This window comes from Emydura macquarii, unplaced genomic scaffold (assembly GCF_026122565.2).
Source record: "Emydura macquarii macquarii isolate MOO-44397 ecotype Brisbane River unplaced genomic scaffold, CSIRO-AGI_Emac_v2 contig_2676, whole genome shotgun sequence".
Lineage (NCBI taxonomy): Eukaryota > Metazoa > Chordata > Testudines > Chelidae > Emydura > Emydura macquarii.
This window is the reverse complement of record NW_027132813.1, coordinates 37,982,394-37,997,008: the sequence shown is the minus strand read 5'-3', so window position 1 is coordinate 37,997,008 and position 14,615 is coordinate 37,982,394. Positions and strand designations below refer to the sequence as shown.

The window sequence follows — 14,615 nt, the reverse complement described above, 5'->3', positions numbered from 1 at the left end:
CTCATCAAATATAGCTTATACAATGAACATTGCATATATACATACCATGCTCCATTTTATGTACCGTTTAGGGTTTGATCTTGCAGCATTAAAATCAATGGGAGTTTAGCCATTAACTTGAATGGGAGCAGGATCGAGCGCCCTTACTCAATATTGAATGGAAACTGCTGTCCCTTGAAAAACATTGTTTTTCCGTCTCCTGTCCCTTTTGAATGTGTAGTTCAAAAGATCCCTTTGAACCTGGGGAGGCATGAAGTAGATGGATAAACTATCCATTTTGCATATACCATCGAGTATAACAGAAAGCCCTAGTCCTCTTCCTTCCTTATAGCCCCTGGATGCCTCGGAGCAAATATCTCGTTTGCTTAGGATCTACTGAGTGCTAATTAGGCTGTTCCAGCCCTTGCTCACCAAGTTAGACAGAAAATAATTCCTTAGTCACGGTTTTAGAGTTCTTGTATTTCCTTTGCTCCAATTTATATCAAATGTGATTTCTGTTGTGTCACAGAGATGAATTCTCATCAAATACATTTTGAAAATCTAAGCATATACCATCTCCTGTATTCCCTCTGTCTTCCATTGCAGTAATATCTTTGAGGAGGTCCATGCTTTACCACACTTGCCAGTCTTGTCTTTTTACCCAGTGTGGAGGTAACCAGGATCAATTTATATTGAGTTTCTTTGACTGTTTCTCAAACATTTTCTACTTTTTTTGCAGGCAATTTTCTACACATTTACAGGCTTCTAATAAAAACATTATCTAGTTTTTCTATAGCAACATCCAAGAATCGCTTCATTAACCTTTACTGATCTTCTATCCAAAACATCTGTGGTGGTGTGTCAAATCAAAATATTTATAGCATATTTCTCTTTGCAGGCATAATATCAAAACTCACACCTGTTTTATTTTGCCTATCCATTTAGTAAACACAATAGTATTGCATAAAACTGACCTAGTATAAAGTAATAAAATGGGCCTCCTTTATGCTAATATTTTACTTATACTCAACATCATTCAGTGCCTGGTATCTGCCTAGTTCAGCACCTGGTATCTGAATATTGTTGGTCTTCATATTGTTGGTCTTGGCTTCCCTTGTCATTACATTCTCAATGGGTCAGTTTCAGATCTCACTTACACTGGGGCTAATCCCAGTAACTCAACTGAAATAAACAGAAATCAAAATCAGGTGCACTGACTACTACATATGTACCTTTCTTCATATCTAGACAGTCCTCTCTATTCCGTTCTTCTCTCATTGCTAATCTAAAACTAGGTTAGTGATTTTTGTATTAGGAGCCAGCCAGTTTGCTGCCATATAGTCGAGCTAATCTATTTCTGCTTTAGTGCTCAGTTTTTCAAAATTAGTTTCAGTTGAGTAAACTGCCAAAACAAAACCTTCTAACCAGACTGGCCAACTACTTATTCATCCTGAATAGTCTGTTTATAAATTTTCCAGTGCTCACTTCAGCAATATTGCTGACATATCAGAATGAATAATTTTTTTGTCTCAGTTACAGCGCAAGAGACTAAATTCTATACTGGGTTATAGACTCATACAACCTCAGCATAGTCATAGTGATAAACTACTTTCAGTTAGGTTTCAACTTCTTATATTCTATGTTTTGAGTTCTGGATGAACCACATTATTCCTTTTTTTTTTTTTTTGTCACCCTCCAGGCTAATGATCTGCTCAGTCAACTAATCAAGTTTATTATCCATCTTTTTAACTGCTACTTGCATGCTGCCTGACCTCAAAATAAGTTTTACTGACATTTCTGCCTTTAGGGCCTCCAAAATTATTGGCAGGTCAGCAGCATTAGAATATAGTCTAGGGGTTACATGGGTGTTTGGCAGAGTTTATTTCAGCATGAACAAATACAAACAAGCTCATTCCTTCCCTTTCTTCTAGGTGAACACTTTTGCTAACCTATTGGCTCTCTCTCTTTCGAGAGTAGCTGTTCATAAAGTAAACTAGTTATTTATCTACTGCCTATTTTTCTTTGTAGCTTCTCTGCTCATATACTGTACAATATCATTCTTTCTAACACACTCAGTAGCTCTCGGACTCCACTATTTTCTTCATCCCTTTACTGTACTTCCTGTCTTCCCATACCACAAGTTCTTACAATTATTTATCTGTGTCCTTGTAAATTCCTGTTTTTGTGCTCCGCCTCTAGTTTATTCAACCTGCAATTTTTGCACCTTAGTCCTTCTCTGTTATCCTATAGTCATTTACTCTGAATCTGAGCCGGATAGGTTTCACTGGTGAAACTCCTCATCTTGCATTAAATAGCACAAGTTTTTGACACATACTGTTTTTAACACTGCTGTACAACCAGCAATGCTCAGACAGCATTTGCTCTTACCATATCCCAATCATAAACATTTTGCTCTTGATACACTAATTTATTTAAGTTGTTGATTTTTTTTTTAAAGTGAATAATAAGTTATTCTTGGCTTTCAGTTGGCTGTTCCTTTTTTTGTTTTCTTCTATGAATGAGGCTGTTACAAGGGCTATCTTCTCTTGTGTCTTCTGTTGTGCTAACCTTCCACGCTCTCTGTGTCAACAAATAACATTCAGGCTATGTTGTGTTATATTTTTGCCAAACAGACTACTCTTTAAGAATAAATAAAAAGTTAAAATATCTATTTGTGAAATACAATAATCTGTTTAGTTTATTGAGCTGTGAGAATATAATATGGCTTTTATATTCTATATTATTAGTATTTCATTAAGTATAATTGATGTATTTGTTTTGCAGAATTTATATGCAGTAATGTATTTTGAAAACTATAAAAATAGGAATGAATCATTATAAATGACTATCAAAATATTCTGGATTTTTTTCAGGTTCTGAGCTACATCCATACAGAATGGGATCCACTTGATGCTAGATTTAGCACTAATCAGCCTTATCAGGTTCACACAGTAGAACACTCCATCAGCACAGACAAAGAGCCCATGGCTGACAGCTGCATCTATGAGTGGGTTAGGAACAAAATTCAGTGCATGGCAGTCACCAGAATACCACTAAGATCAAAGGCCATCAGCTGTTGCTGGAACATTGCAGAAGACAAGCTGGTCCTGGGCTGTGAAGATTCTTCAATAATTCTGTATGAAGCCCACCAAAGAATGACTCTGTTAGCCCAGGCAGAACTATTGCCTGCCTTAATAAACTGCCACCCCAGTGGAGCCGTGTTTCTGGTTGGCAGCTCTCAAGGGGAGCTGCAGCTTTTTGACACAGCACTGTCGCCAGTTAAAATGCAGCTTTTGGCGGAAGACTACTCACCTACGGCAACTTTGCAATTCAGTAAACGGTTTGATGTGTCTAGCAGCCTCATCCAGATACAATGGGCAGTTCCTCAAGCTGCATCTGAGAGTGACAACAGCATGGATATTCATGACCTTATGTTAATTCGGTTTGACAAAGGACCTTTAGGAGTACTTCAGTTTAAACTTGGTAAGTCAATCAGCACGTGTACTGTACAGTAAGGTCTCTAGATAATACCCCTACTTCACCAGCTTCTCACATTTTGAAGGGTATCACTCACTTTCGTCTCAAAATTGCTTATTTTCCAAATAAATTTGATGCCCCCGCATACTGTGACTAACATGGAAACCTGGTTGGTAAGGGGTGCTCCTAGGCGCAACTGCAACAAAAATAATTTTGTTGTTAAAAGTTATTTACGTCAGAAATACAAAATGATAGTTCTTTTCTGAGTGCTTGCACGTGTCCATTCCACTTTAGATGAGTATGCACTGAAACCGGAGAACTTTTTCCCATACTGGTACCCATTGGGGTGGTGGCTCATGCAGCCAGCCGAGGACATAAAGGGGCAGGGCCATCCCAATCCCCTTCACTTCCTTTTCACCATCCGTGGTCGGTAGTCAGAATATGTGCGTGACTGTCTCATGCTCTTTCCTGTTCTCTCTTTAGAAAAACATTTTCTAGAGCTTTTTATTGTACATAATTTAATATAGTTGTAGTTACAGTTTTAGTCAGTGGTACTCGTTTATGAAAAAATTCTTGGTTTTAATCTTATTTTTCTTCAAGCGTCTAACTCAGTATCGGAGCATGCCTAAGTCTCTGGGATTTAAGCACTGTTCTGGCTAAAACAAGTCTATGCCTGTCAGCGCTCCTCACTCCCGCTGTTTAAAGTGTTTGGGAGAAGGAGAGGACCCCTATCTGTAAGGGATTTAAGACCAGGACTAAGAAGCTGAGGGAAGTTTGACTTTAAGGTATCCTGATGGAAGCAGTTTTGAACCCCCCATTTGAAACCCGCCGCTTGCTACATGGGGCCTGTGACTCGACACTACTTTGGAGGGCACCACCAGACTTGGCAGCGTCTCGATGTTGAAATTTGTAGAGAAGCGGTCAGATGATGCTAAAGAGGAGTTCAGAGCTCTTGTAAGTGGAAGCAAGATCATCTTTATAGGCTGCATTGGATGAGGCAGCTTCAGCAACTCAGGTGATGATAACAGAAGTCACTATGTGTTGTGCTTCTTGGCTGCAGTCATCTTACAATTGAAGTCCAACAGACAATTGAGGATTTGTCCTTTGAGGACCCATATTTACTTTCTGAGAAGGCAGATGAAACTTTTCATTCTCTATAGGATTCTAGGGCAACCCTAACATCTTTTGGGCATTTGTACCCAAGGCCCTAAGAGAAAGCAGTTCTGCCCTCAGGTCCAGCAAAGGTACCCATTCTGCCTGATAAAGCAGCTGGTTCAGTCCAGGAGATGCTATACGTCTCAGAGGAAGAGACCTCTTCCTGCCGCCTTCTGTTGTCTCCCAACAATCCGTATCATCTAAGCCTATTTGACTTCTTAGTCGAGGCCAGTGAACCACTCACTCTAAATCCCCCTCCCATTGGCAGCAGGTTGTCCCACAGGTTGCTGGGACCCACCTTACAACAGATTGATAAGTCTTAAGCATGGTTCAACTGGTTTATACTCAGCAGTTCACCCCTCTCCTCCTCTCGTCCCCATCCCTTTCCAGGTCCATTCTCTCAACACTACTAATTCAAGAAGTTCAGTCTCCGTTAGAGTTAGGAGTAACACAGGACTTGGGAGAATGGATTCTATTCCCATTATTTTCTCATCCAAAGTCCAAACGAGGCCTCAGACTTATTTTAGACCCATGAAACCTCAACAGATATGTAAAGAAGATAAAGTTTCATATGGTTATCCTAGCATCTATTATCCCATCCTTAGACTCCAATGACTTAGACTTCACTGTCCTTGACTTAAAGGATGCCTACTTCCATGTAGCCAATTCACCCGAGCCACAGGAGATTCTTAAGATTTGTTGCAACAGATGTTTGTTTATCATTTTACAGTCCTCTCCTTTGGCTTATCCTCAGTCCCTCAAGTCTTCATAAAGTGCAAGACAGTGATTGTGGCACATCTCAGGTTGGCAGGGGTCCAGGTATACCCATATCTGGACAACTGCTTAGTTCGAGGTCTGTCCAGAGAGCAAGTAATAGTGGCCATCGAGAAGCTCCAGTCCCTTTTTTTTTTCATTGAGCCTATTTATCAACAAGGACATGTCAGTTCTTCCTGCTGTACAGAAAGTCACATTCATAGGAACAGTTTTCAACAAGACCAAAGCAAGAGCATCTTACCGCAGGCCAGGTTTCAGGCAATATTGGACCTATGCAAAGGCTTCAAGTCATATACTCCTACCACAGCAAAGATTTGCCTGAAACTTCTAGATCACTTGGCATCTTGTACATGCATGACTGAGCATGCCAGACTTCAACATAGAGTCATGCAGAGGGGGTTGAAGTCTGTCTACCATCTCTCTCGTCATCCACTGGACATACTGACTCATATATCTGCAAGTGTTTTTGTCATCCCTGGACTGGTGGATAGACCCTGCCAGTGTATGCAATGAGATTCCTTTGGCCCAAACCCTGTCCTCAAGGACCATAGCTTCCTTTTGTTCATTTTAAACCTGCTGCCTATTCATTTCATTTCGTGACCCCTAGTTTTTGTGTTATGAGAAGTAGTAAATAACACTTCCTTTATTACTTTCTCCATACCAGTCATAATTTTATAGACCTCTATAATACTCCCTCTTTGTCGTCTCTTTTCAAAGCTGGAAAGGCCCAGGCTTATTAATCTCTCTTCATATGGAGTCTGTTCTGTACCCCTAATCATTTTTGTTGCCCTTTTCTGTATCTTTTTCAAGTCCAATATATCTTTTTGAGATGGGGTGACCAGATCTGCATGCAGTATTTAAGATGTGGACATACCATGAACTTATAAAGAGACAATATGATATTTTCTGTCTTATTATCTATCCCTTTCCTAATGATTCTCAACATTCTGTTAGCTTTTTTGACTGCCGCTGCACAGTGAGTGGATGTTTCCAGAGAGCTATCCACAATGACTCCAAGATCTCTTTCTTGAGAGGTAACAGCTAATTTAGAACCCATCATTTTATATGTATAGTTGGGATTATGTTTTGCAATGTACATTACTTTACATTTGTCAACATTTAATTTCTTCTGCTATTTTGTTGCCCAGTCACCCAGTTTTGTGAGATCCCTTTGTAACTCTTTGCAGTCTGCTTTGGACTTAACTATCTTGAGTAGTTTTGTATCATCTGCAAATTTTGCCGCCTCACAGTTTACCCTTTTTTCCAGATCGTTTATTAATATGTTGAACAGTACTGGTTCCAGTACAGACCCCTAGGGGACACCAATATTTTCCTCTCTCTATTCTGAAAACTGACCATTTATTCCTACCCTTTGTTTAGAATCATAGAATCATAGAATCATAGAGTTGGAAGGGACCTCAGGAGGTCATCTAGTCCAACCCCTGCTCAAAGCAGGACTAACCTCTGCTATATCATCCCAACCAGGGCTTTGTCAAGCCGCAGCTTAAAAACCTCTAAGGATGGAGATTCCACCACCTCCCTAGGTAACCCATTCCAGTGCTTCACCACCCTCCTAGTAAAAAACTTTTTCCTAATGTCCAACCTAGACCTCCCTCCCTGCAACTTGAGACCGTTGCTCCTTGTTCTGTCATCTGCCACCACCGAGAACAGCCTAGCCCCATCCTCCCTAGAACCCCCTTTCAGGTAGTTAAAGGCCGCTATCAAATCCCCCCTCACTCTTCTCTTTTGCAGACTAAACAAGCCCAGTTCCCTCAGCCTCTCCTCATAAGTCCTGTGCTCCAGCCCCCTAATCATTTTGGTTGCCCTCCGCTGGACTCTCTCCAACTTGTCCACATCCTTTTTGTATTGGGGGGCCCAAAACTGGACACAATATTCTAAATGCGGCCTCACCAATGCCGAATAGAGGGGAATAATCACTTCCCGTGACCTGCTAGCAATGCCCCTCCTAATGCAGCCCAATATGCCATTGGCCTTCTTGCCAACCAGGGCACACTGCTGACTCATATCCAGCTTTTTATCCACTGTTACCCCCAGGTCCTTTTCTGCAGAGCTGCTGCCCAGCTCGTCGGTCCCCAGTCTATAGCTGTGCATGGGATTCTTTCTTCCTAAGTGGAGGACTCTGCACTTTTCTTTGTTGAACCTCATTAGATTTCTTTTGGCCCAATCCTCCAGTTTGTTTAGGTCACTCTGTATCCTATCCCTACCTTGCAGGGTATCTACCACTCCCCCCAGCTTAGTGTCGTCCGCAAACTTGCTGAGGGTGCAATCTACCCCATCCTCCAGATCATTAATAAAGATGTTGAACAAAACCGGCCCCAGGACCGACCCCTGGGGAACTCCGCTTGTGACCGGTTGCCAGCTAGACATGGAGCCATTGATCACTACTCGTTGAGCCCTATGCTCTAGCCAGTTCACTATCCATTTTATAGTCCATTCATCCAACCCATACTTCTTTAACTTGCTGATAAGAATACTGTGAGAAACCGTATCAAAAGCTTTGCTAAAGTCAAGGTATATCACATCCACTGCCTTCCCCACATCCACAGAGCCAGTCACCTCATCATAGAAAGCAATCAGGTTGGTCAGGCATGACTTTCCCTTGGTGAATCCGTGTTGACTGTTCCTGATCACCTTCCTCTCTTCCAAGTGCCTTAAAATGGATTCCTTAAGGACCTGCTCCATGATCTTTCCAGGGATTGAGGTGAGGCTGACCGGTCTGTAGTTCCCCGGATCCTCTTTCCTCCCTTTTTTGAAGATGGGCACTATATTTGCTTTTTTCCAGTCCTCAGGGACCTCCCCCTGTTGCCACGAGCTTTCAAAGATAATAGCCAATGGCTCTGAAATCACCTCAGCCAACTCCCTCAGCACCCTCGGGTGCATTGCATCCGGCCCCATGGACTTGTGAATGTCCAATCCTTCTAAATAGTCTTGAACCTGTTCCTTCAGCACTGCGGGATGTTCGCCTCCTTCCCATTCTGTGCCACCCAGTACAGCAGTCTGGGAGCTGATCTTGTCTGTGAAGACAGAGGCAAAAAAGGCATTGAGTACCTCAGCTTTCTCCACATCCTCCGTCACTAGGTCGCCTCCCTCTTTCTTTAAGGGGCCTACACTTTCCCGAATCTTCCTCTTGTTGGCAACATGCCTGTAGAAACCCTTTTTGTTCCCCTTCACGTCCCTTGCTAGCTGCAACTCCAATTGTGCTTTGGCCTTCCTCATTTCATTCCTGCACGTTCGAGCAGTGTTTATATAATCCTCCCTAGTCATCTGACCAAGCTTCCACTTCTTGTAAGCTTCTTTTTTGCGTTTAAGTTCGCCAAAGACTTCTTTGTTAAGCCAAGCTGGACGCCTACCATATTTGCTATTCTTTCTGCACATCGGGATGGTTTGCTCTTGTGCCCTCAATAAGGTCTCCTTAAAATACAGCCAGCTCTCTTGGGTTCCTTTCCCCCTCATATTAGCCTCCCAGGGAATCCTGCCCATCAGTTCCCTGAGGGAATCAAAGTCCGCTTTTCTGAAGTCCATGGTCCGTATCCTGCTGTTCCCCTTTCTTCCTTTCATCAGGATCCTGAACTCGACCATCTCATGGTCACTGCTGCCTAGGTTGCCACCCACTTCTACTTCCCCTACCAAATCTTCCCTGTTTGTGAGCAGCAGGTCAAGAGAAGCACGGCCCCTAGTTGGTTGCTCCAGCACTTGCACCAGGAAATTGTCAGCGACACTCTCCAAAAACTTCCTGGATTGTTTGTGCTCTGCTGTATTGCTCTTCCAGCAGATGTCAGGGTGATTGAAGTCTCCCATGAGAATCAGGCCCTGTGAACTGGAAACTTTCCCCAGTTGAGTAAAGAAAGCCTCATCTACCTCATCCTCCTGGTCTGGTGGTCTGTAACAGACACCCACCACGACATCACGCTTATTGTTCTTGCTTCTAAGCTTAACCCAGAGACACTCAACTGACTTATCTCCAGTTTCATACTGGAGCTCAGAGCAGTCATAGTGCTCTCTTACATACAGTGCAACTCCTCCCCCTTTCGCCCCTGCCTGTCCTTCCTGAACAGTTTATACCCATCCATGACAGCGCTCCAATCGTGAGAGTTATTCCACCAAGTCTCAGTTATTCCAATCATGTCGTAGTTTCTTGACTGTGCCAGGACTTCCAGTTCCTCTTGCTTGTTTCCCAGGCTTCTTGCATTTGTGTACAGGCACTTGAGATAAGTAGCCGACTGGCCTACTTTCACAGTATGAATCGGGAGGCCTCCCCTGCTGCCCCCTCCTCCTTCTGCTTCCATGCGGTGTCCCTCTTCCCCACTAACCTTCGGGCTTAGGTCCCCGTCCCCCGTCAAAACTAGTTTAAAGCCCTCCTCACTAGGTTAGCCAGCCTGTCTGCGAAGATACTCTTCCCTGTCTTCGTTAGATGAATCCCGTCTCTTCCTAGTAGTCCTTCTTCCTGAAACAACATCCCATGATCGAAGAATCCAAAGCCCTCTCTTCGACACCACCTGCGTAACCACGCATTTACTTCCACAATGCGACGGTCCCTACCTGGGCCTTTTCCCTGAACAGGGAGGATGGATGAGAACACCACTTGCGCTTCAAACTCCTTTATCTCTTTTCCCAGAGCCACATAGTCTGCAGTGATCCGCTCAAGATCATTCTTGGCAGTGTCATTGGTGCCCACGTGGAGAAGCAGGAAGGGGTAGCGGTCTGAGGACTTGATAAGTTTTGGCAGTCTCTCCGTCACATCCCGAATCCTAGCTCCAGGCAAGCAGCACACTTCTCTAGTTTCCCGGTCCGGACGGCAGATGGATGACTCCGTCCCCCTTAGGAGGGAGTCCCCGACCACCATCACCCTTCTCTTCCTCTTGGGAATGGTGGTCGTGGAACCCCCGTCCCTAGGAGAATTCATCCCTTGCCTTCTGATCAAATGGGTCTCCTTCTGATCCATTTCCTATCTTTTAACCAGTTACTGATCCAGGGGAGGACCTTCTCTCTTATTCCATGACCGCTTACTTTGCTTCAGAGCCTTTGGTGAAGGACCTTGTCAAAGGTTTTCTGAAAATCTAAGTACACTATATCCACTGGATCATCTTTGTCAACATGCTTGTTGACCCCACTCAAAGAATTCTAGTAGATTGGTGAGGCATGATTTCCCTTTACAAAAACCAAGTTGACTCTTCCCCAACGAATCGTATTCATCTATGTGTCTGATAATTCTGTTCTTCACTATAGCTTCAACCAATTTGCCTGATACTGAAGCTAGGCTTTCGGGCCTGTAATTGATGGGATCTCCTCTGGAGACTTTTTTAAAAATTGGCATCACATTAGCTATCCTCCAGTCATCTGGTACAGAAGCTGATTTAAATGATAGGTTACATACCACAGTTAGTAGTTCTGCAAGTTCCTTCAGAACTCTTGGGTGGATACCATCTGGTCCCAGTAACATATTACTGTTTAATTTATCAATTTGTTCCAAAACCTCTTCTAATGACACCTCAGTCTAGGAATGTTCCTCAGATTTGTCACCTAAAAAGAATGGCTCAGGTTTGGGAATCTCCCTCACATCCTTAGCCATGAAGACCGACACAAAGAATTCATTTAGTTTCTCCACAATAGCCTTATCTTTCTTGGTACTCCTTTAGCATCTCAATGGTCCAGTGGCCCCACTGGTTGTTTAGCAAGCTTCCTGTTTCTGATGCACTTAAAACATTTTTTGCTATTACTTTTTGAGTCTTTAGCTAGCTGTTCTTCAAATTCTTTTTTGGCCTTCCTAATTATATTTTTACACTTCACTTGCCAGAGTTTATGCTCCTTTTGATTTTCCTCAATAGGATTTAACTTCCGATTTTTAAAGGATGCCTTTTGGCCTCCAACTGCTTCTTTTACTTTGTTGTTTAGCCACAGTGGCACGTTTTTGGTCCTCTTACTATGTGTTTTAATTTGGGGTAAACATTTAAATTGAGCCTCTATTATGGTGTCTTTAAAAAGTTTCCGTGCAGCTTTCAGGGATTTCATTTTTGGCACTGTATCTTTTAATTTCTGTTTAACTAACTTCCTCATTTTTGTGTAGTTCCTCTTTCTGAAATTAAATGCAACCGTGGTGGGCTGCTTTGGTGTCCTCCCCCACACAGGGATATTACATTTTATTATGTTATGGTCACTATTACCGAGTGGTTCAGCTATATTCACCGCTTGGACCAGATCCTGTACTCCACTTAGGAGTAAATCAAGAATTGTCTCTTCTTTTGTGGGTTCCGGGACTAGCTGCTCCAAGAACTAGTCATTTAAAGTGTGAAGAAACTTTATTTCTGCATCCCATCCTGAGGTGACATGTGCCCAGTCAATATGGGATAGTTGAAATCCCCCATTATTATTGAGTTTTTTACTTTTATAGCCTCTCTAATCTCCCTGAGCATTTCAGGGTCACTATCGCCATGGTAGGCAGGTGGTTGGTAGTATATTCCTACTGCTATATTCTTATTATTCAGCCATGGAATTACTATCCATAAAGATTCTATGGCACAGTTTGGTTCATTTAATATTCAAATCCCTGCTCTGCCTGATTTGAAGCAGGGACTTGAACCCACATCTCCCATATCCCAGATGAATAATCCCACCATGGGGCTTTTGGGTATTTCTGCAACAATGGGCGTGCATGTGCACAAACCTACATCCCAGGCTGTCTTTTGTGTGAGGCCCGATCCTGTAGGTTTACTGTGAAAACATATACAAGATTGGGACCTGCAAGCGAGATAGGTCAGGAAAGCTCTAGTTTGAGAATGCTGCCATGGCTTAGTCACAAGCTAAGTTTCCAAGCAGTGCTGTGAGGTAGCTCAGCTTCACGCATCCCAACTGGCAGAAACTTAGGCACCTGTTAGGTTAGGTGGGAGCTGAGTGGTGACTTTGAGAATGTTGGTGGCAACTGAATGTTGGACTTGGGCACCTGAAGAGACAGTTAGGCTTCTGAGCCCCATCGTGAATCTAGACATGAGTTTTTTGACAAGTCTGTCAATTATATCTCTGTTCACTGAATGATATTCAAGTATCCTTCTTTGGAGAAAAAAACACTGAAAGCCTCAGCTTAATTAAGCAAATAGTTTCTGGAAGTAAAAGAATGCACGACAAGTAATTCAGAGAACACAGTTTTCAAGGTGTAACTACAGATCCGTAAACTGTTACAGATTTAACCATATTTTTAGTGTTTGAAAAGAGCTAACCAGATTGTCACTGTTATCCAAAAATATTATTGAAGAAAAATGTTTGTAAATTGCCATTCATTATGAGATAATGCAGCTCTACCACGTCCAGTAGGGCTTAACAGTTGTAAAGACCAGACAGAACACTAATTAAAGCAGCTGTTTCATGTTTTTATGCATGTTGTCCATTTAAAAAAAACCAAAAACCCTCTAAATTACCTGGTTACCTGTCAAACAGAAGGCACTCTGCCCATGTACACCTTGCTTTGCTTCAGCCCTCCCTTGTGGGGTCTACTCACGACAGCTTTCCAGAAAGCACAGCTTCCCCTTTCTATCTGTAGGACATTTATGTTCTTACTAAGGCAAACAGGCTCTCAGTGCAGGGACTTAGAGGCCTTCCTGCTAATTGACAGCTTGTAAACTTAATTGGACTGTCTCCCTGAGCACTGTTCCTAAATCAATTAGGCAATGAGTTGGCTATCACCTCTTTTTTCCCAAGTAGGTCGCTTGGAAGCATACCACCCAAGAGAAGTCAGGCATCTAAATGGGAAGATGTTGACCTCCACAGTTAAAAGTTATCACATTTTAAAATTCATTCTGTATATTGTAAAATCTCTTCTACCTAGAAGACAATGTTTTTTCTCCCACAGTCTGCTATGCAAATCAGAATATTAAGTTCTCTATTGCTTCAGTATTGACTTAGCTTTCTCTCTGTTTGCCTCATTAACAAGGTGAAATTCTGCACTCATTAATCAGTCCTTGTTGCTGTGATCTGCAGTTTTTTAGGACTCTGTTAATTAATAAGTAATACACATTATATAAAACTATATAAAGTATACATTAGAGACGTGACTGAAAAACAAAAACACTCAGCATTGAAAGCTGAAAACTATCATTAACTTGCTGTGTTGTGCATACGTGGTGTAGCTACTGTGCTGTGTTAGGACATGCTACTGGGAACCTCCCATTAGCAATGTCTGTATATAACAGGATAGTTTAAAGATGCAGTTGTACTTTGTGGGGCTACATACATGCTTGAAGTTAGCTTTGTGCACAAGAACCTTGCCGAATCAGTGTCTATAACAGCAAGAATTTTCCTGTATTTGGCTCTAAATATCTGTAAATAGGGTATTGTGGCTACTACAGGTTTTTTGTATGTGATATGTTAGAATCAGTAGATCTATACAAAAAGAATAAAGTTTCAGGGCAATCATATTTGATCTGGTGTAGATCATAATCTCTCTTCAGAGTAATCTGTGCTTTTCATTTGCTATAAAGACTCTAAATTTATGGCCTTTCTAAAAAAATTCTGATTTTTAAAGTCTACAACCCATAACTGCATCCCACCCTATGATTTTAACCCTTTCAGGCCAGATGATTTTTATGAATAAGCTTAATGATCAAAGAAAGATTTCCACTATCAGGGTAATCTCCCATGAAAAAAGGCAGGTTTAATCCAGTAAGTCACATGTCTGAAATCACACAGCATAGTTTAACTAAGTAATTTTGTGTTTTACTGTAGATGGTGCCTACCCTTTTTGCACATGTGCAGTTCTGAAAGTCTAGGCCCTTGTTATAACCAGTAATAATTTATCTCAAGATTTTATAAACTGTTCTGTATGAAAGTTACCAAATAATTCCAGTGAGTGCATGAAAAATAGTTTTTACTTCCAGCTACCACTGCAGATATCGGGACAAGTCTGTGAACCCCTCAGTGTACTGTCTAGCTAATTTCAATTCAGAAAAATAACCATACCAAACTTGCCCTAGAAAGATAGTGCACTACATTATTTTTCATTAACATATAAACAAACATCTTCATCTTCCCTTAGCAATTAACATCAAAATTACTTACCTTGTGCAATACTTTAAAAACATACTATAAACCCTGATGAAGAATAAGGATTACATAACAATTAGATATTATCATTACCAGAAATATGCATATATAAAACCACGTCAATGTAATTACACAGAGAAAGTACCCACACAATAATTATGATGTAAAATGTAATCTAA

At 41.8% G+C, this 14,615-nt stretch overlaps 1 protein-coding gene across 1 annotated transcript in view; it reads left to right on the top strand.

The window, feature by feature from the left end:
• The window catches only part of WDPCP (WD repeat containing planar cell polarity effector), a 243,472-nt gene that overhangs the window by 125,407 nt on the left and 103,450 nt on the right, over positions 1 to 14,615 (top strand). The window contains exon 11 of the mRNA XM_067565236.1: positions 2,853 to 3,462. Within this exon, the coding sequence (XP_067421337.1) occupies positions 2,853 to 3,462 (610 nt within the window). The remainder of the gene's footprint in view (positions 1 to 2,852; positions 3,463 to 14,615) is intronic.